Genomic DNA, 20,876 nt, shown 5'->3' on the forward strand with positions numbered 1-20,876 from the left:
GGCGTGCAAAATTTCAATCACTATCGATTCCGTAAAAGAAAAATGGGGGTCACCGTTTTAGATTTCGCTCTATTTACCGTGGCGCTACCCCTACCCCCAGTAAAAAATAACAACGTTTTTATTCATATTTCGTAAATTTTCATAAATTTTAATTCCGTTTCTTTTTCTGTTAGTGGATATAATGCTATTAAATTCCAGTAATGATAAAAAGAAGATATGATTAAATGAAATTATTGAAATAAATGAATAATTTCAGGAAATTGCTCTCCTATACATGACACAGAAACACAAAGAGTCCTTTTTATTGAAACAGGATATAGGTATCGGTAAAGTGCATTTTAGCCGAAAGTTGTATTCACCTAGAATACGCTGATTTTTATTTGTAGTTGCAGCTTCAATTCTTAAGCAAAACTTTGTTTAAATTTAATAAAATTAAACGCTAAAACCTTAGCAGAAAAGTGAAGCACATCAAATGTTAAAGTTCTAAGCAAAATGTTTGTAGTCAATCTTAAAGAGATTCTATTACCGGATATTTTGGTGTTCATCTTAGACTTCGTTAACTTTTAAATTTATGTTCACGCAGGTATGCTTCATGCCAGTACTGGATATTTCCATGTCAGTGTATTTTTATCTTACTTTGTTATTCTGTCGAACGCATGATAGGGACAAAAGGAACCGTTCTAGAAAATAATTCTGCACGTGACTTGTGTGCACAAACCGTTATCTGGAGAGGAAACAGGTACAAGTTCGAACTATCCCGCCGGAAGTTCAGTTTGCCGGTTCGTGTGAGGTAAACAAGATAAAATGGTTTATAAGAAAACGCAGAAGACGGTGCGGTCTTAATAAAAATGCAGTTATTTCGATACATGGAGTGCAGTTTTTACATAGGTTCTATTAAAACAATAGATAACGGGGCTAAAAGTGCAGTTTGGAAATATAAAGACTGATTCTTTGTTCTTACACAATCTTTTATATATTTTAGTTGCTACTACAGTGACTGTTCAATATCTGTCACTTAAACGTCAAAACATAAATGAGCCGCGCCATGAGAAAACCAACATAGTGGCTTTGCGACCAGCATGCGCATCCGCGCAGTCTGTCTGGTCAGGATCCATGCTGTTCGCTTTCAAAGCCTATTGCAATTAGAGAAACTGTTAGCGAACAGCATGAACCATGACCAGAATGCGTGGATGCGCAGGCTGGTCTGGGTCCATGCTGGTCACAAACGCACTTGGTTGGTTTTCTCATGGCTTGGCTCAAATGTTAAGATCGTCATCTAGATTGACTACACCGATGAAAGTTTGCGTCTGATATCAGGAGACGTAGGTTCAAACCATATAAATGCCACAATTTTAAATGTCTCATTTTAAAGGCATTGAAAGCATGCGCACGGTAGATAGTTTAATTAACCAAATGTGGCCAGAAAATAAAATGGAGACTTTGTAAAACATGACTGTAGTATAAAATTAAACAAGAGCCATGTTACACATAGCTAATCCCCCCGCCGGGCATATTATAATTGAAGGCTAAAGTTCCTGGGAAGTTAGTGTCTGAAAGTATTAATTTTGGGGAAAGCTTTGAAGAACCGTTTAGTTGTGGTCCGCATCAGGGTTTTAAAGATGTGGAAGAAAGAATAAGTCAGTATTGAGGTGGTTTACTGCTAAATTTTATTAATTTTCATGAACAGTATAGCTATGATGTTTTCCTATATGGCTACTGTAAAAAGAAGGAATGGAAAGCTAACAGGGAACACGAGTGCCAGAATGTTACAATATATGCCCGTCGCAGCAAATTTCTTTACTCTAGCAGCTGTATTTGCAAATGGAATGTTAATTTTGTGGTTGTTTAGTAATCATTGTAAGTCTTTTGTTTTTTTAAGTCCACAAAAAAACTCCTTACCAGGTAGAGATACCTTATATATAATAAAATACACCTAAAATTGGAGAGTAACATCTATGTTGTACCACAGAAAAGTGGTCTTGTTTTTTTCCCTACGGTCAATTATAAAAATGTTACAATATAAGTTATTTATAGTAACAACTAAGGGAAGTTAATCTTTAAAAAAAAAAAAAAATTGCAAGTCCACACAAAAATCTTTATCAGGTAGAAAGCTATTTAAAGTAACAACAAAGGGAAGTAATTCTAAAGAAGGGAACTATGCATAACACTTCGTCTCATGTTGGTGTATAATTGTGCCAAGTTACATCAAAATCCCTCCATGCATGAAGGAGAAATGCTTCGGACAAAGTCATTCTTGTATCTGACCTTTGGCCTCTAAGTGTGACCTTGACCTTAGACCTAGTGACCTGGATCTTGCGCATGACACTCCACCTCGTGGTGGTGAATATTTGTGCCAAGTTATATCAAAATCCCTCCATGCACGAAAAAGATATGCTCCGGACAAATTTTTTAAAGAAAATATGATAAAGGGGAATAACTCAAAAAATAGGCAAGGTAGAGATATTGTTCTTGCACACTGCACTTCCTCCCAATGTGTTCTATCAGTGTATGAAGTTTGAAGAAAATCCCTCCAGTACTTTTGGAGTTATGCTCCGGACAAAATGTTTTAAGAAAATATGATAAAGGGGAATAACTCAAAAAATAGGCAAGGTAGAGTTATTGTTCCTGCACACTGCACTTCCTCCCAAAGTGTTCTATCAGTGTATGAAGTTTGAAGAAAATCCCTCCAGTACTTTTGGAGATATGCTCCGGACAAAATTTTTTAAGAAAATATGATAAAGGGAAATAACTCAAAAAGTAGGCAAGATAGAGTTATTGTTCTTGCACACTGCACTTCCTCCCAATGTGTTCTTTCAGTGTATGAAGTTTGAAGAAAATCCCTCCAGTACTTTTGGAGTTATGCTCCGGACAAAGATCGTTGCGGACGCACGCACGCACGCACGCACGCACGGACGGAGAGCATTTCTAATATCCCCTTCGCCTTTGGCGGGGGGATAAATTATAAAATAGGGTAATATATAAAGCCGTGCTCACGTTTTGTGAGCATTTTATTCAATTTACTGCTTAATTTCCAGCAGACGTTTATAATTTTGTCGGGATATATAGCACATGTATGAACCTGCGTCTTCTGATATCAGGCCCAATTATCCTCGGTGTTGTTTGTAACATTTGTTTACCGGGATATATAAACAAAACAAGTATTTTGTTAAAGTACTAAACGTTAATCAAAAGTACCACGAGCGAAACTTTGCAGTGTGGACGTCTTGGAGGTACATGTGATTCTTAACACCCTAAATAAACTTATGGGACAAATTCCTTTCTCTCCTCATTACTGTATGCGTAATCTAAATTTCTGTAAACTGTTTCTATGTAAAGATGGAATCATTAACTGCGCACTCTTCGAAATACTATATAGAGTGCACAGGCACTTAGGCAAAATTGTCTGTGTTTGTCATGTATAGAACATTTTCTAGAAAACATTCATCTGTTTGAAAAATTTAATAAACAAAAAAACGTCTTCATTTTATCATTATTGTGATATCATTTCATTATATCCAACAGCAGAAACTGATATTATTTCATTATATCCACCAACAGAAGAAGACACTGAATTTGAATTAATGGAAATTTACGAAATAAGTATGAAAACGTCGTTATTTTTACTGGGGGTAGGGGAAGTGCAACACGGTAAATAGAGCGAAATCTAAATCGGTGACCCCCATTTTTCTTTTAAGGAATCGATAGTGATTGAAATTTTGTACTTCTGTTGAAATTTATTCAAAAAACTATCTCACAGTTTTTAAGATATAGGCGTTTTTACGCGAAATTTTGCGTTCATAAATCGCTTGCCTCTGATGTGACGTTGAAATAAACATGACATATTATATATCATTGGAGAGATAATTTTAATATAAACTTGAAAATAAAGAATTTTTGCCGTATTTAAATGGTATATAAAAACGATAATCGAAAAACTAGTCAAGTACGTCATTTTGCGCTCTGCTGAAAAAATTACGTTAGTGGTTATGTTTGAAGATTTACAGCAGCAAAATGGAGAATAACAGAAAAATGAAAAAAATACCAGTCAATCGGAAATATCGTCAATTTTGATTCGGCAAAATTTCATAACGGTCCGTTGACTTTCGTTAGGTGGCGCATATTACCTTAAGTATTTTCTCTTTGCGCCCAGCAGTGCTACTTTAATTACCTATCAAAACTTAAAACAGTAGATTCAGAATGGTCGTAGCGCTCCTGCTGTGGCGTTTTCCCCACTTTTGCGCAGTTGTGCAGCCCAACCGATTACTTTTATAATTGCACATTTACTTTAGTGCTGGCGTTTTTTAAAAATATCGAAGTGCAGCAACCTGATTTTCAAATGGTCGTCCCTCATGAAGCTTGAAGTCAACTTAATTTGTAGTACATTAAAGTTCTATTCTCTAACGTGTTTGCAGAGAGTTCCTGCTTGCTGTATTATACGAATGGAGTTTTGAAAACAACGAATTTCTAGTACTATGTTTCTAGCTCAACCTGAATTGTAAATTGGAATGTCAGGCGTTCAAATTGGGACGCTTGGCACCTTCCGTTAGGGCCAAAAATAGAAATACTTCAGATAAACCGTTTGATTGGTCTTCACCAAACTGTATACAGTATCATTATAAGGTTCCTTTTTATTTTGCTCAAATGCGGGGGCCTTTAGAGCTAAAAATATTAATACGTTTAAAAAAAACTTTTCTCATGAAGTGCTTGATCAAACCATGTCTGTAGCTTTATGTCTTCTATCAAAGTTCTGTAAAAGTGGGCACTTGGCTCCTTAAAGGGGTCACTAGAGCTAAAGATAAAATAGCTTTGAATGACTTTTTGCCTTGAACTGCTTGGCAGAGTTTCATTAAATATGGCCCATAGCATCTTTGTAAGGTCAAATGGAGGCATTTCACCTGTTAAATATTTCTTACAATATACTGAGTTGCTACAAATTATAATTCAGTGTATCGTACATATACTTAAGGTTAAATAATCAAGGTCAGGTCAGCGACTTTGGACCACTATGGATCTTGCTTTCTTTGCGACTTTTTGGCAAGCTGAGAAGAATGTACTATTATTAAACTCGAAGACACTTTTTAAATGAAAATTGTTGGATTTTTCTATAACACATGTATATATTATGTGTTTGGATACGGGTTAAAGTTATTAGTCATTTAAATTTAAAATGAAATTTGATAAACTGTTTGATAGGTCGTCTCTGATAAGCTAGGTATTCTTTTCCAGAAATGTACTTTGCATCTTCTGGTTATGTTACACAATAACAATAAACGGACTGCTGAAAATCTTTTTCACAAAACTAACCTTTTGTATGTTTTACTGAAAAGAACAATTAAAATTTGCCAGTAAGTTTTTGTTATTGATATATGATTTCAGGACCTACTATTCGTACCCATCTCAGACTTCAGTGTCACTAGACTTTAGTCCAATAGCTTTCCCAGCTATAACACTGTGTAACATGAACCCCGTACGCAAATCAGAACTGCACAAATCAGATGCTTTACAGCCTATTCTAAAACCATTAGCAGATCAGGTAAGAAGTCGGCATTTTAAAATGCATACATAAAACTTTTTTCGTAATACGAATTTGACTTTATCAATTTTTTTAGAATAGTTTATGTTCAAATGCAATGTGCCCTTACACTTAGTTGGTTCATGCCCATATCCTCTTGCTTAAAAGGAGCTGCCGCTCAAAAATATGACAATCGGTAAGATTGTCATTCTTCTCTTAATTTTTGCATTGATGACGCTATAGCGACTATATGTAAGGAAGAACGACAACATAATGTTCACATTCTCATTGCTGTCGCGGTTTCTTGTGCATGTCCGTGCTCTTTCCCCCTGGTCAGTCTGTTGTTTTTTTTTTTACTTTGAAAATACAGTTTCACGATTTTACTTTTGTACGCACGCGATAGTGAAAGTGAAATCTTTTAAGCAAGAGAATATGGGCATGAACCAATCATATTCTGACGGTCAACGTGTCAAAAGGGGAATAATATTGAGAATAATTCATTTTCAATTTAAAATGAGTCTGGAAAATACCATCTTTAGCCATTTTTCCAAAAACACGGGGGAGGGGGATCCAACATATGGGCACCGCTAAAAATCATATGTTGTGCTTCCGGGAGTACATTTCACAGAAAAACAGGTGAGATTTTTATTTGTGATTGAATTTTGTGAAAATGACATTGTTCTGCCAAAATATCACGATGCAGTGCACATGAATATACATTAGTAAGTACGTAAGTGCATTTACCTTACCTGTATTTGTAGAAATGACGGAGAAAAAATTTAGCCTCTGTGAAGCGGTATGACAGAAAATTAGCAAATAATCTTATGAACGAAAACCGAATGGGATACATATGTGGTGCATGTTTTAAAACTCCGCAGATATTGAGCTAAAATGAAGGCTTGAATGCCTTGTGTTCTTCAATTCGTTTCTTAACATTCACATTTTCCTCAGACTAATGTCAATGTTGTTCAACAACTTTGAAACGACATTTTCAATGTTTAAGAATATGTTTTGATGAGATACTGGTCTTTTTATCAAAATCAGTTTGTTCAAGGCGTAACATTAATAAAAGAAATCATTTACTAGCATTTTTAAATGAACGGACTAACATACAGTTACTCTGTAAGTAGTTCATAGGCCTGCGACAGAGATAAATGTTTATGATCCCCGGTGCCCTTGTTTTGTGTGTTTGGGATAAAATGTTGAATTGCATATTTCTAGATTGTCAATATTTGCATATTTGTTCAAATTTTCCATTTCTGTGACGGGTTTGCGATGTTTTGGCGAGTCCCTTTAAATGTCAAAGTAGACAACAAACTTCTGCGAGCTGTACACAGCAAGCTTAGTTATTTTTATGCTCCCCAAAAGGGCGAGCATACATGTATAGCTACCCGCTTTGTCCAGGACATATGATTCGACCGGGTGACCTAGATTTTTATAGTTTTTATACAGCTTGACCTCGTAACTTAGTTTTGACCCCACGTGACCATATATTCAAACCCGACTTAGATACCATCAAAACAACCAACTTTCATGAAGATCCTGTAAAAATTGCAATCTGTCTGGCTTGCACAATATTTTTCTATGATTTAACCTATTGGCCTTGTTTTTGACACCAGGTCACCTACATTCGAATTCTACCTAGATTTTATCTAGACAAACATTCTGACCAAGTTTCATGAAGATCCAATGAAAAACGCTGTCTGTTGACTGTTAAATAATTTTGTGAACACCTTAAATATAATTGAGCATGGTCATGAAATCTGTCCTGGTGCCTTTAATTTCCCTTCTTTGTGTGATTAAGTCACCTCCCAGGCGCAGCTATTTTCTGATTATATGACCGAGTACCTTGCACTTTATCCTCCCTCCTATATTGCCACAAACCATATAGGCCTAGAATGTGGAGTTGCGGGAAATATGTTACTATGCAGTTTAACACAAGTAAGTGCCAGGTCCACAATATTATGTTAATAATTATGTAGTGGAGAAGCCGGGCCAATAGTTCTGTATCAGGCAGACCAAAATTACCTCCTGAAATACCCTGACCCTAGAGTATTTATTACCTTTTACTTTTGAGACCGCTTGCCCGAGACACAGATATTTGGCTCTATAACTCAGTCATGGACAGACAATTTCCACAGTTAATGATGAAAAATAACGCCGAAGATATATATAGAGTAGCACACATTAACGTGTAAAACAAACAGGAAAAGAACACATGGTTGAAGATCATATAACAAGACAAATTTTTGATGCATGGCATCAAAGAAGCTGCAATTTCTTTGTTCCTTAGAATGTCTTAGACGTAGAAATAAGGAAGGTGTCTATGAAGTATAATGCTTAGTAGAATTAATAATTATAAAATTGGACCATGTAAAATTTTGATTGGCGCAGGGTGATGTCAAGATTCTACATCTTCAATGTTTCAGATTTATACTTCATTTAATCATGACGAGTTAAAATATCAGCCGGTTACCCATACATGCATGCCATATGAGAAACCAAAGGCAATATCTTCGAAATTGTTCTAAAACTCAAACCAGATGACCTTAGGCAAACATGCCGAGCCCGCCAGGTGTCAAAAAGACAAACAGCATCAAGTTCTGACCTTTGACTTCTAAAAGTTTGCATTACAAAGTTACAACCTGGACAAGATCTGACATGACCTTTGACCTCCTACTGTGACTGTAACCTTTGAGATAGGAATCTAGAGTTTGGGAAGGGCACTTCGTCTCTCAAGGTTGGAACAGCAAATGACAATATCATAATGCTGACAAAAAATGTAAAAAGCACCTTGAACCAAAAGATTAACATTCCTGTAAATACATTAGGATCTAAAATGTTCAAGAAAGCTAAGAAACCGCGAGACGGCTTTCCCAAAGCTAACTTTACCCTCATCTTTTCATTTATTTTTATGTTTGTATTTTTTTGGAACAAAGCAAGGGTAGTGGATTCAAAATTATGCAAACAGCAGGGTGTCCCATCCCTTAACTTTCTTGATTTGCAATGTAATAAATTTACTCTGATAACAATTTTAAATTGATATGTCTATATTAATGTTAAATTGCTGTATACCAGTGAAATGTTGCACAATCTAAAGAATACACCTCTTGTGTAAAGCAAAACAATTCAATATAATCCGCGTAACAATATTAACAAACATATTTCTATCTTAGATCTAATAATAGGGAAAAGTTTTGTCAATATGAAGAAAAACATAATTTTAAAGTAACTCAGTTATGGTCAGTAGTCTGGTGGATGGTGGGACGGTAAAGGAGAAAAAAATATTGAACAATTAAAACGATACAAAATACAAATCAAAATGAACAAATTATTCCGATTCTTTGTTTCCGCCAGCGCTTCCTGAATTGAACTTCCGCCTATGCGACCAGTATAGTTCCACTTTCGAGCTATTTTATAGTCTGTTCCACTAATCAGTAAGGCAATTACAAGCGAACAGATGACAAAAAAAGCAGCCAGGCTTTCCCTAAGAGAAATGTAGCACAATATAAACTTGTGTATCGTCAATTAACAAAACATACCATGTTAAACCTACAACTATATACACAACTGATAAGCGCAGATCATCTATTGTTCATATAGATTTACTGGTAACTTACATTGTAAATACTTGGAGGACGGATTGTCTTGAAATGTATTATATCTGTCAGGTCCGAGAGCAGCAATATCCCTTTTCTGTTTGGAGTGTTGTTTTTTTACAACAGTGTAACCATTTCCTTGCCAAATTTCTATGTTCATTGTGAAATTAATGACTAAATATGAACAATGCAGACTATCATTATCAGACTGCACAGATGTTTATGTAGAAACATACACACAATTACAAAACAATCATACATTTTGTAATAACTATTGGGCAAATATACATCAAACTATAATAACTTAAACACATTTTTAAGGTCACTAATTATAGCAGGGACGATCAGACTTTTAAGGAATACACATATAACTGATTACCGTGTTGCAAATTTAATTGTATCATAGCTCGGTGTTTTTTCTTAACAAATTTGGTGCAGGTAAATCGTATACACTGAGCGCAGGGTGCGGTAACTAAAAGTGTGCAGGTATTAAATACCCGCACGCTAGTTACCGCACTGTTGGATTGGAAAGTATGCCAGCGTGCATGGGCGTGTCTCTACGCCCCCTCGTACAAATCATTTACCCTCGAGTTTCAAGATATTACATAGATTGTAATAGGCAATAGGCAAATCATTTGGGCATGAAATATTTTGATTTTGCTCTAGAATAGTAATAACTTTACAGATTTACCGAGAGCTAAGTAATATTGTATTCGGCAATATAATAGATTCCTTTCTCAATAAATTTCCAAGTATCATAGATCATTGGAACAGTCTTTTATTACTTTTGATTATCAAAAGCATCTGTCAAAGTCCTATTGTATCATAGCTCGGTGTTTTTTCTTAAATTCGGTCTGCGTAAATCGTATACACTGAATGCAGGGTGCGGTAACTGAAAGTGTGCAGGTATTAAATACCCGCAAGCTAGTTACCGCACTGTTGGATAGGAAAGTATGCCAGCGTGTATGGGCGTGTCTCTAACAGAAGACAGCGAACTGCATTTTATTGATTTTCTGCGCTCGCATTGGTTTATTTTACCTGAGCTTTACACATTTGTAAAGCAAGGACTTTAAGTACTCATTGAACTGCTGTATGTGGAACGCCTACTGAACTACCATATATGGATGGCTATGATACAAAACAGAAAGAACATTAAAACTCGAGGGTAAACGACTTATACTCGGGGGCTACGCCCCCTCGTACAAATCGTTTACACTCGAGTTTCAATGCTCTTTCTATTACTTATTCTTCTTCACTTCTTTGTGGTGATTAAAAATAACAAATATCCGAGCTTTTACTTCCCCTAAATTCTGAATTTTTAGTACAGCTAATCTATTTGTGAATTCCATTGATGTAAAATCTTCAATGAAAAATACATCATCTAGCGATAAGAACACTGTCTCGTATATAAAGCGTGCTTAGTTTATTGGTCAGCGGTCACATCGTCTGCTCGAGTTTATACTACACTAATCCTCTACATTCAATTAATGCGCGCAGAGAAGCGTGGTGATTTCAGTTGTACTATGTGCTGCCATTTGAGAACTATTTTCTTTCGGCGGAGTGTGGAAGCTATGGTGGTTATCAAAAAATCGATTAAGCCGAAAATCGTATATATATTATTGTGGTTCCACTGGACGGAATTGTCTTCGACAATCCGTCCAATAAATCATTCCTCTATCATTCTATCTACGTACATACGCAGACCGTATCGGCAACTTATATACTATACACCAAACTATACGTGTATATTTCCGACATTCCACAGGTCAACACGCATAAGCAACACAAAACGCCTTAGACGCGCTGATGTTCTACAACATGTAAATACAAGTAAAATTTTGATGCAGAGCATCAAGTCGCCGGAGAGCTGTCGGCTAATATTTTGAAGATTGGATTGGAAAAAAAGCTGTAACTGCTATTGCGGTGCATTGTTTACCGTTAAGAGGCTGAAAAACGTCGCATCTTTAGTGAAACATACTCTAAAACAGTTACCCTCTTACCATCTTAAGGACGGATTACACTAAACCGGAAGTGACTACTCAGTGTTACATGTGAAGTAGTCCAAAATGTAGTCCCATGCTATGGATGAAATCTGGTATAATAAGTGACATGAGGAGTTATATTTTGGCTTAGTTTTATTGCTTTTTGTATTGAGAAAAGATCAAGACCATTTTCATTGTGAATTTCCTAGAGTAAGTTTTATTCTTTGCGAAAAATGTCTACCTACGCGTAATTGCCAAACGGCTGTTTTCATGGGCGCATTTTTAGAAGGTGATGTTTCTCAGAACAGATTAATTTTTTTATATACAATGAAACATGTCAATAGTTTTCTATTTTTGATAAGAAGACATGTCATACTAAAAGACCATATATTTTTTTTTTCATATCATTGAAATGCTCTAAAGTGCTGAAAATGAGGTCTGAATATGAAATAAATAAGGAATTGAACTGGTATAATGTAACATCTTAATCTTTTTTCTTTGTTTACAAAACCCGCGCTAAGCCTAGGTCTGAAACCCATGTGCCAGCATTATCACGTATAAGAACTGAAATCTACGACGGCAAATATTTTTTTCACATTTTCACATTTTCAAATAATGAATGCAAAAGATTTCTTGTAACCGAAAAATATCAACAAATTATATTATATTATATTATATTATATATCTTCTAATGAAAGGCCCATAGTTTGACAAAAAAGTAAAAAAGAATCACGAAATTTATAGACTTTTCTTACAGGTTGAAGGTCAGTAATTTTGTGTCAAAAACGACAACGAAAAGTGTCCCATAACCGTTTACTTTTTAAATTTGAGCTGAATCTGGATGAATAGATGACCGTTTCCATTTCGTCTCTACACGGAGCTAGGAAAATCGATTCAAGTACATATTTATTTTACACAAAAATTACTCGTACGCAGCAGGAATCCATAGTTCTGCAAACATCATAAATAACATGCTGAATATATATGTACATCTATCTATTTTATTTAAAATACGTACCTGGGCCAAATGCGTATCTGGCCCCTGCCACTCACGTAGATTGTATTACTGCGCTCATGTATATTTGTTTTTCGTCTGCAGTAGTATATTCTAAATATACGCAACGTGACGTAGACAAAATGCTATCTTTTGAAATAATAAAAATCTTATGCTGTTTTCAACTCCTAATTCCTTTATGTAAGCATTTCAATAATTGCCTTATATTTCTTTTATTTACAGTATCATTTTTTCATTGTCACCTTTTAATAACTTCTCTATCCCAGTGGCAAATTCCTAAAGCGTATCAAATATAGTCCTACCGGCGACTAATAAGCTTAAAGCTGTTCGTTTCTAATTGTCCAGAGGTCACAGGTGAACCCTTTAAAACATATGTATATAATATAAAATATTTTGAATGATGTGACATATACTTGGCCCGTATTTCAGTTCGTTTCTTTATCGAGGTACCATCTAAGCTCAAGATCTGCGGAGTTTTAAAACATATGTAGCCCACAACACATGTATCTCATTCGGTTTTTCGCCCATAAATATTTTTCTAGCAAAGTGATCGCCATATAATTTTTCTTCTAGGTGGGGCTTATAGCATACGGAAGGTTTCTAGGACAAAATTTAAGCAGGCGCAGGGCAATTACAACATATTTCTATCTGTTTGCTAATTTTCAGTCTTACCGCTTCACGGAGGATAAGTTTTTCTCCATCATTTCTACAAATACAGGTCATGTAAATTCGCTTACGTGCTTGGCAATGTATACTCGGTTGCACTGCATCGCGATATGTTGGCAAAATATTGTCATTTTCACAAAATTCAATCACAAAAAAATCTCACCTATTTTCTGTGAAATGTTTACCACATATGTACTACCGGAAGCACAACATACCAGTATGATTTAAAGCGGTACTCATGTTGGACCCCATCCCCCCTCAAGCCCGGTGAAAAAGAGTCAAAGATACTCTTTAATTATCTGCCTTTGAGTTTCTTATTATTACATCGTCTTTTATTTTGTAACAAAACGTTTTAATCGATAAATCGCGGTATCGGTTTTCAAATTTTCCCATCCGCTTCTTTTAAGATAATGCATTAGTCAAACTATCATCATAGAAGTAAAATTTCATAAACCCCACGGTGTCAATCCGTAAAGGATACCTCGTCGGGCATTTTACCGTGCCCAATACCTCGATGCGCAGGGCACGGGAGCCTCACAGCTCAAAACAAACTAGTTAATATGATGGACTCCGGTGAAAAGTGTTTATAAAAAAGGGTAAAATGACATAAGTATGATTTATTAAGACTCTTGCCATATCTCGCGGAACTTTTGATACGTTTATTTTTGTAGCAAGATATGCAGTTAATGCAATTAAGGGCAAGCCAACGTCCTGTATAGAAAATAAATTGCCCAGATCATGGCGTATTATGTAAAACATGACAAATATTTGGATAAAAGTCAGACAAGTGCTCTATGAAACGAGGAAAAGGCGTGTTTTATAAGGTACCTGTATTTTCACAAGCTCGGGAGACCTTTTGGCAAATGCAAATTATCGAAAATATATGGCACCGGACTCGTTTAAAATGTATGACACAGGACTCCTTTAAGCTGTCAAACACTTAGATAAGTAATATGCCGTGTTTTATATGATTTTGAGACTGTGTTGATAGCCTAAGAAACACGATGTATAGAATCGGGCCTAAGCTTTTTTTTTCACTACTTCACTCACAAAGAAAGTTCGTGCACATAATATTATATTGACTTGACATTATATGTTGTACAGAAAAAGCGCTATCATTTGCGTTCCTGAAAAAATACTGATTTTGATATAAATAGCAAGTACTTACATACTTTAAACGCGTTCTATATAAAGAGAAAGTCATCTTACAATTATCTAGTTTTTATTATTATTAAGTTGAAACCGCGCAGCGGTTGAGACCTATAACTACCGTATTTCAGAGCTTGCAAAAATATCATACTGACAGTTTTCACTGAAAGGCAGATTAATCCGCCGTAAGGTTTTTGACCGTTTTTCAGGCTAATCGACAGATATTTTTATTGATGTAAACTGTTCTCTCAACATTGTTCTACAGTCCGTTGATATTTTCATACATATGTAAATACAATAAGGTTAAAGAATGCGTCATTTCGCATTAAAAATATGTTTTAGGTCTGTTGACCCATCGATCATTGCTAAGTTGAAAAGAGAAGGTGAATTGCTTTAAAACATTTCAGAAAAACCCCGGATGTGACTGAAGCGCATGAAAATGTGCCGTTAAAAAAAAAGTTCAAAACGTATTATAAAGATTTCTTTAATTTAGCCTTGATATTACCTAATGCACTCGTCATAAAACAGCATATGATTTGAATCATTTTTTGTACTTGTATATAGATCTACATGCGATTCTTCCTACCTTTCCCTATATTTAATTTTATATTTTAATATTTTTTCACGATTGATGTAAAATTGAGTCAAAATGTTTGTTTAAGATTTCCTATTTTTATGTAAATATAGCTGTAGCAATGTAAGTAATACGTTAAGCAAGCAATCGTGCTGCATGTGCACGTCTTTTTATATAACATATTTGTTTCAATATGTAATATATAAGAGACATATTTTACTATTTACAAGATATTGACATTCCTTGTAAAACGTGAATGTGTCTCGATTTTAGCGGTACTTGACGATGACATTTAACAACATTACATCAGTTCCGGATGCAATTACAATTGTTGTTGAATTGAAAAATTTACTTGAAAGTTGTCATTTTGATAAAGGCCGTAAGGCCGAAACGTTAATAAAACAGAGTAAAAACTAGAGTCTTTAAAATAGATTGTTAAGCAAAATAGAATCAAAGCAGTAACTAACGAGTGATTAGTTATGTAGAATATCACATGAGGGCGTTTGCATGATGTGAAGTTTCTCGATGTTGGCGTACATATGTGTCCCCGATTAATGAAACTGTTTGATTTTATTTAAGCAAAATAGAATGAAAGCAACGCAAGGGGGTATTTGCGTCTTCTCTCGATGTAACCCTACATTCCATTCATGTGCCCCGCCAGCGCTTTGCTTATAGTGACTTGCATTTATATATATGTTTAATAGATATCTTCTGATAAAAAAGAAAAGATTCCTTAATTGTCAAAACATTCATAACACGATTTTCATGTGTATAGTTCTTTTTTTTATCTGAAAATTTTGCGGAAGTCGGAACAGCAGGATTTTGGGGTAGATAGGTCTAGTTTCTAGTTTGGTGGACCCCACTGACTTTTACTGTTGTTTTAGCAGGGTCGGTCGTTTGTAGAAACTTTTTTTAACAAGGTAGCGGAGTTTAAAGGCAACAGCCCATGAATTAAGGAAGTGGGGTTTGCAACACTTTTAATGTATTGGTGTCACGATCGTGACATCAATACATTGTATTTCTAGGGTCGGCTAAACTAGAAGTTGATTTCGCAGAAATGTGTAGCTTCAACCCGTGCTTCAAGAATTGTGAAAGTTTGTGTATTATGTGATATCGTGTTGAATTTTGAAACATAATTAGATTTTTCTATTCTACTCGATACTTTGAACCTAGCTACATAGAAATACTTTTAAAATTATGTCTTCTAGCTTAAGTTAAGAATAAGAGAAAAGGGACCCATGATCCTTATTTGTCAAAACATTATTCTGTATATCTGAAAATTGTTTTTGTTTTGTGGAAGTCGACACAATGGCTATTCTTAATAAGTAGCCTTATTTATTTAATACATTTGTCAAGCAAACATTTACTCAAATATTATATGTACTGGTGAACATAGAAAGAAGTATTGATTAGGTCAAGAATATATATTATTTGTTGTTGCCCGCTGCCAACTGTAGATTTGTTCGTTATTTTTCAAAACGCTATAGCCTAACTTATATGCCAACCCTGCTAGAACAATTGATAATTCTCGTTTAATTTACCTATTAAGCCTCACAATTTAGCAATTGTAAAAAAAAATCTTGAAACCTGGCAAACATTGATAGTCTTGGGAGCTGAGCAAATATGTAATCTTGGAAATCTGATTACTTAGAGAATAATATGCACAGTAAGTGCATTCTTGTACTGTACGATGTGCATTGCCAGTAGTCGTCTGATTTTACGATATTACTTTCATATCCTTCTCATTTACGCGTGATAATTCTTTTGATTTACTATAAAACACCAAAATTTAGTAATTTAGAAATATGTTTCAACTTACAATTATAGAGAAAAAAACCTTGACACATAGCAAACATAAATAATATTGGAGTTGAACTGTTGGAGATCTGATTACTTTGAGAATAGCGTCTGATACCCTGGTGGAGATCTGATTACTTTGAGAATAGCGTCTGATACCCTGGTGAGCAGTAGGACCACAATGACACTTGTTTGTTTCATCTTTCTTAAATGATAAGCGCAGTTTGGGAACACCGGGAGCGCATTTATGTACACAATGAGTTTGTAGTTACTGTTGAATAAACATGGTTTGGAAAACATCGTCTGCTACTGATTAAGTCATACCTAAGCGTTGACTTACCCTCTATTGTTCTTATTGTTCAGCATACCTTGACTTACCCTCTATTTTTCTCATTAAATCGTCTGCTCAGAAAAATCCGAGGAGATGCACATGACTACTTATGGGAGTGAAGCCATGGTCACGTCACTGATACACATGATGGAAACGCTAATATTGTATAGGTACATCAGGAAATACATACTTTTACTTTCCTTTTACCAAATAGCTTCGACTAACTTTTTGAAGCATATAACGTAGCTTAAAACATGAGCAGACATTCTTCTTTACAATGAAGCACCAATAAAGCTGATATTTGACATGAAAATAGCCTTTATTAGTCGGGAGAATTGCACTATATATTAATATGGACTACATTTGAGTAGACCACGGTGGCATATCCGGCGAATAACTACCTTCATGCCTTTAATACCAGCTTCTGTGAAAGTGAAGGCTACATACACACTTCTTACCAGAACAACATGTTTTTCTTCAGATTATAAATCGAAAGGATTCAACCTTTCTGTGCTTTCAGCGCTTTGATAATAAAATTATAACCGTATTCTGGATACTGTAAGAATTCAATAAGGTAGCAAGGTACACTTAGATGCGAAAAATTTGGGCACGGACGGTCTTACATGTAGCGAGTCGCAATATTGCACTCATAGGGATGAGCAAAATTTGGGTGGCTATTTTATAAATTGCGTGCATGTTTTGTGCTTTTAATTAATGGCAAGATCAGGATTCTCATACAAGAATAAAGAAAGTTATCAAAGCGAAAGGTTTACATCATCCATGAAAAATAGCGTTCCAAAATCATCAATTTTGCACCTTTTGAACAGTCTACAATGATCCCGCTGCAAGAACACTGTCCAATTTTATTGCATTTCTTAATTTAATAGTCCTTACTGAACGTCAGGACATAAACGGAATGGGGGCCCATCCAACTCGTTTTTTCGGAAAATAACGAAAATGTTCCTGAGTATCAATCAACAGGCACAGAACCCTTCCGTGAATTGAATTTTTCCGCGCAATGGTGTCTCATTGATCATACAAAGCTACCAGCAGTTAGTTTTCCAACTGATATCAGAATTTTACATGTATCGGCTGTATAAATTTTCTAAAGAATTAATAATCATTATCTCTCACCTTAATTTACAGACATCCAAAATCACGATGTTCTCTTTATAACAAATATTGATGGGGGCCAAAATTCGAAAGTGTACCCTGCTACCTAATGACAGTTTTCACTGAAGCAGATTAAATCCGCACTACTTTTGTTGATTATTTACGAGTATTCCGACCGCTTATCTCTCTACATAATTTCTATGTAAAAGGTCCTGGTCAGGTTTAACAATCATTTCAATGCACATGATAGAAGAAAATATATATATAGCTATCATAAATACATAGTAGACCACTAGTTCTTATTCAATGGAAATATAATATGCAGGTTTTACTCGTAATGATCTATTAGTACAATTTAAGCAACTACATGTATAAATAAAACAAGACAAAGTAGAATCTACGTGCACCCTGGTTTATTTTTTTTATCATTGGAGAAAAACGATGTTTGAACTATAAATCGTTAAAAAGCTCATATCGCAAGCTTAATGGTGTATAACTTTAGAAAATTGAAAGAGAAACTATGACACACTGGCAGTTTAATCTACAGACTTTTAGCGTAAAGTAACGTTATATCTTTCAAACACTGACCTCGATATTTTGGCTAAAAAACGTTCTTTTAGAAATTGAAGTTTTGTCATATTATGAACATTAGTCTATGAGTTTTTGTTTCTAAACCATTTTTAAAATACCAAATCAAGAAAAAAAAAGATGTCCATTCTAACTAGCTGTTTTCATGTATGAATTCATGTATTATACAAACGCTATGTAGGTGTGTCCAAATTCTAACATAATTATACTGAAATATACGTCCTCGAACGATATAGGTCATTAACATTGTTTTATTTTAGAGTTAATGTAGGAAAACGGAAGTCCACTCTGTGGTTGCATAAACCAAAAAATAAAGTAAGACTGAAAAAGAAAGTTTAGATCTATATTGAAATAATAGATTAAGTTAAGCAAATAACAAAAAAAAAGAAAACTTACATGGTGTCATAATTATGACTGAATGTAAATGTAAATATATATATATATGACATTAAAAAATCTGAACGGTAGAAATTTATATAAATTATCTAACTTTAAATTGTCATATCTCATCTAATGACACCATGTATACTCTAATGCACCGGGCCTTGTGTTGAAAGCAAGTCAAATCAACGTACTGAAAGTACAGAAAGGCTGGCTACCACAAAACACTAGATGAACACTGTGCGGGAAAGATGTTTGCAAAATCTTAGATATTATGGTTTTTTCCATATCAAAGTAAGGTGAGCATAGGGTACTGTTGTGATGAATCATCAAGGTAGTGTAAGGATATTACAGACTATAGATAATTAAGCCTAAAAATTCTTTGTTTCCGGTAACATGCTAAAAAAAATTAGGGTAGGTAAGTCGGATTTTTTTCTTTTCCGAAATTATTTTTATGTCAAAAAATGAATACAGATAAGGGGGTTATGCCTTTAGAGCATCAGTAAGTTCATTTCTTACATCACTTGACCATATCTAAAGCATAAAAAGTGAAGTTTTGCAACTTTTTGTTAAAAAGTTGAAAAAATTATTCTCCAAGGCTAAAGGGTTGGGCTAAAAATTTAGGGTAAGTCAGGATACCGGAAACAAACAATTTTTTTTCGCCTTAGTGAGAAAAACGGCACTTAATTCTCACTTGGGAATCTAAAAGACGAAAGATTAATTTCTAACAAAAAGTCAGGTTCCGAGAACGCAATCCAATCAAATTTTTTAATAATGTTCTAGTTTTTCCATATCAAAGTAAGGCGAGCATAGGGTACTGTTGTGATGAATCATCTTGATTAACTTGAGAAGGTAGTGTAAGAATATTACGGTGAATTTAATGCCAAGGGAATAAATTCCTATAAATATTTTATACATATACTTAGCACAGTAAGATTGAGAAACATATGAGCAGTATGGCTTTTATCATGAGTCGCAAATAGCCTAAAATAGAACATAGAAAAACTTAAATAATCTTCGGAAATCTAAAAATAGATAAATAATACGATGGCTAGGAAAATTGACGACCCGTAATAGTGTGCCTCATTTTTGAAGAGTATTCAATTCCTACCATATAACCGATTACGATTATTTTAAGCCATTACGCTGTAAATACATTTAAGACTTAAGGGTCTTATATGCTAATGATAAACGAGATGACGTCATAAATACTGACCCGCTGCAATCATCAAAATTTAGAAAATTCATACCTATATATAAATAACTTTCAGGGAGAGACCCCGGTTTTCCCCAAAATACGGACCTCCCTCCCTGTTTCTACCCACTCTCTGCTATGCACCTCGCTGGTGACGGCTTTGTATTTAAAGTGGTGCCCTCTTCCCTCCTCCCCATTTAATATTTCTGGGTCCGGGTCTGGAAACAAAATAAAACAAAGTGTTCGTCATTATGCACTTCTTATATATGCAACTTTTCTGACGTCATCCAACTTTGTAAAATGCATAATATTACGACAGAGGAGAAACTCGCAGTTTGTCTTCAAACTGTAAATGTTTGGAGCAAAAGCTTTAGAGCATGTATCAAAAGGAACCAAAAATGATAATAATATTATTTGTTGGATTTAACGTCGCACCGACACATGATAGGTCATATGGCGACTTTCCAGCTTTAATGGTGGAGGAAGACCCCAGGTGCCCCTCCGTGCATTATTTCATCACGAGCGGGCACCTGGGTAGAACCACCGACCTTCCGTAAGCCAGCTGGATGGCTTCCTCACATGAAGAATTCAACGCCCCGAGTGAGGCTCGAACCCACATCGATGAGGGGCAAGTGATTTGAAGTCAGCGACCTTAACCACTCGGCCACGGAGGCCCCCCTGATAATAATAACATTGACCGAAACCTCCACAATTTTTAATATAATATGCCATTGCCATTTCGTTTGGATTCAATTTGCGTATTGCTGTAGCTCGTTTATTATTACAAATTAAGCCGGGAAGAAGGCGTCAGCACTAATGTCCTTGATGAAAACGTGATATGTATAGAAATATTGTGGAAAACTCTGCGTGTTCACGGCCACTCCAGCTTACACCTGTGAAGTGTTTTCACTATTTTATGAAATTGAATGGTTAAAGTTTCATTTTTAGCCATGTATTCATAAGAAATATATATA

General features: G+C 35.1%; 1 protein-coding gene across 1 annotated transcript in view; it reads left to right on the top strand.

Annotated features, from left to right (window-relative positions):
- The window catches only part of LOC128549913 (uncharacterized), a 41,488-nt gene that overhangs the window by 19,350 nt on the left and 1,262 nt on the right, over positions 1–20,876 (top strand). The window contains exon 2 of the mRNA XM_053527686.1: positions 5,377–5,533. Coding sequence (XP_053383661.1) covers positions 5,459–5,533 — 75 coding nt within the window. The 5' untranslated portion in view covers positions 5,377–5,458. The remainder of the gene's footprint in view (positions 1–5,376; positions 5,534–20,876) is intronic.

The sequence above is a fragment of the Mercenaria mercenaria genome, chromosome 17, assembly GCF_021730395.1.
Source record: "Mercenaria mercenaria strain notata chromosome 17, MADL_Memer_1, whole genome shotgun sequence".
NCBI lineage: Eukaryota > Metazoa > Mollusca > Bivalvia > Venerida > Veneridae > Mercenaria > Mercenaria mercenaria.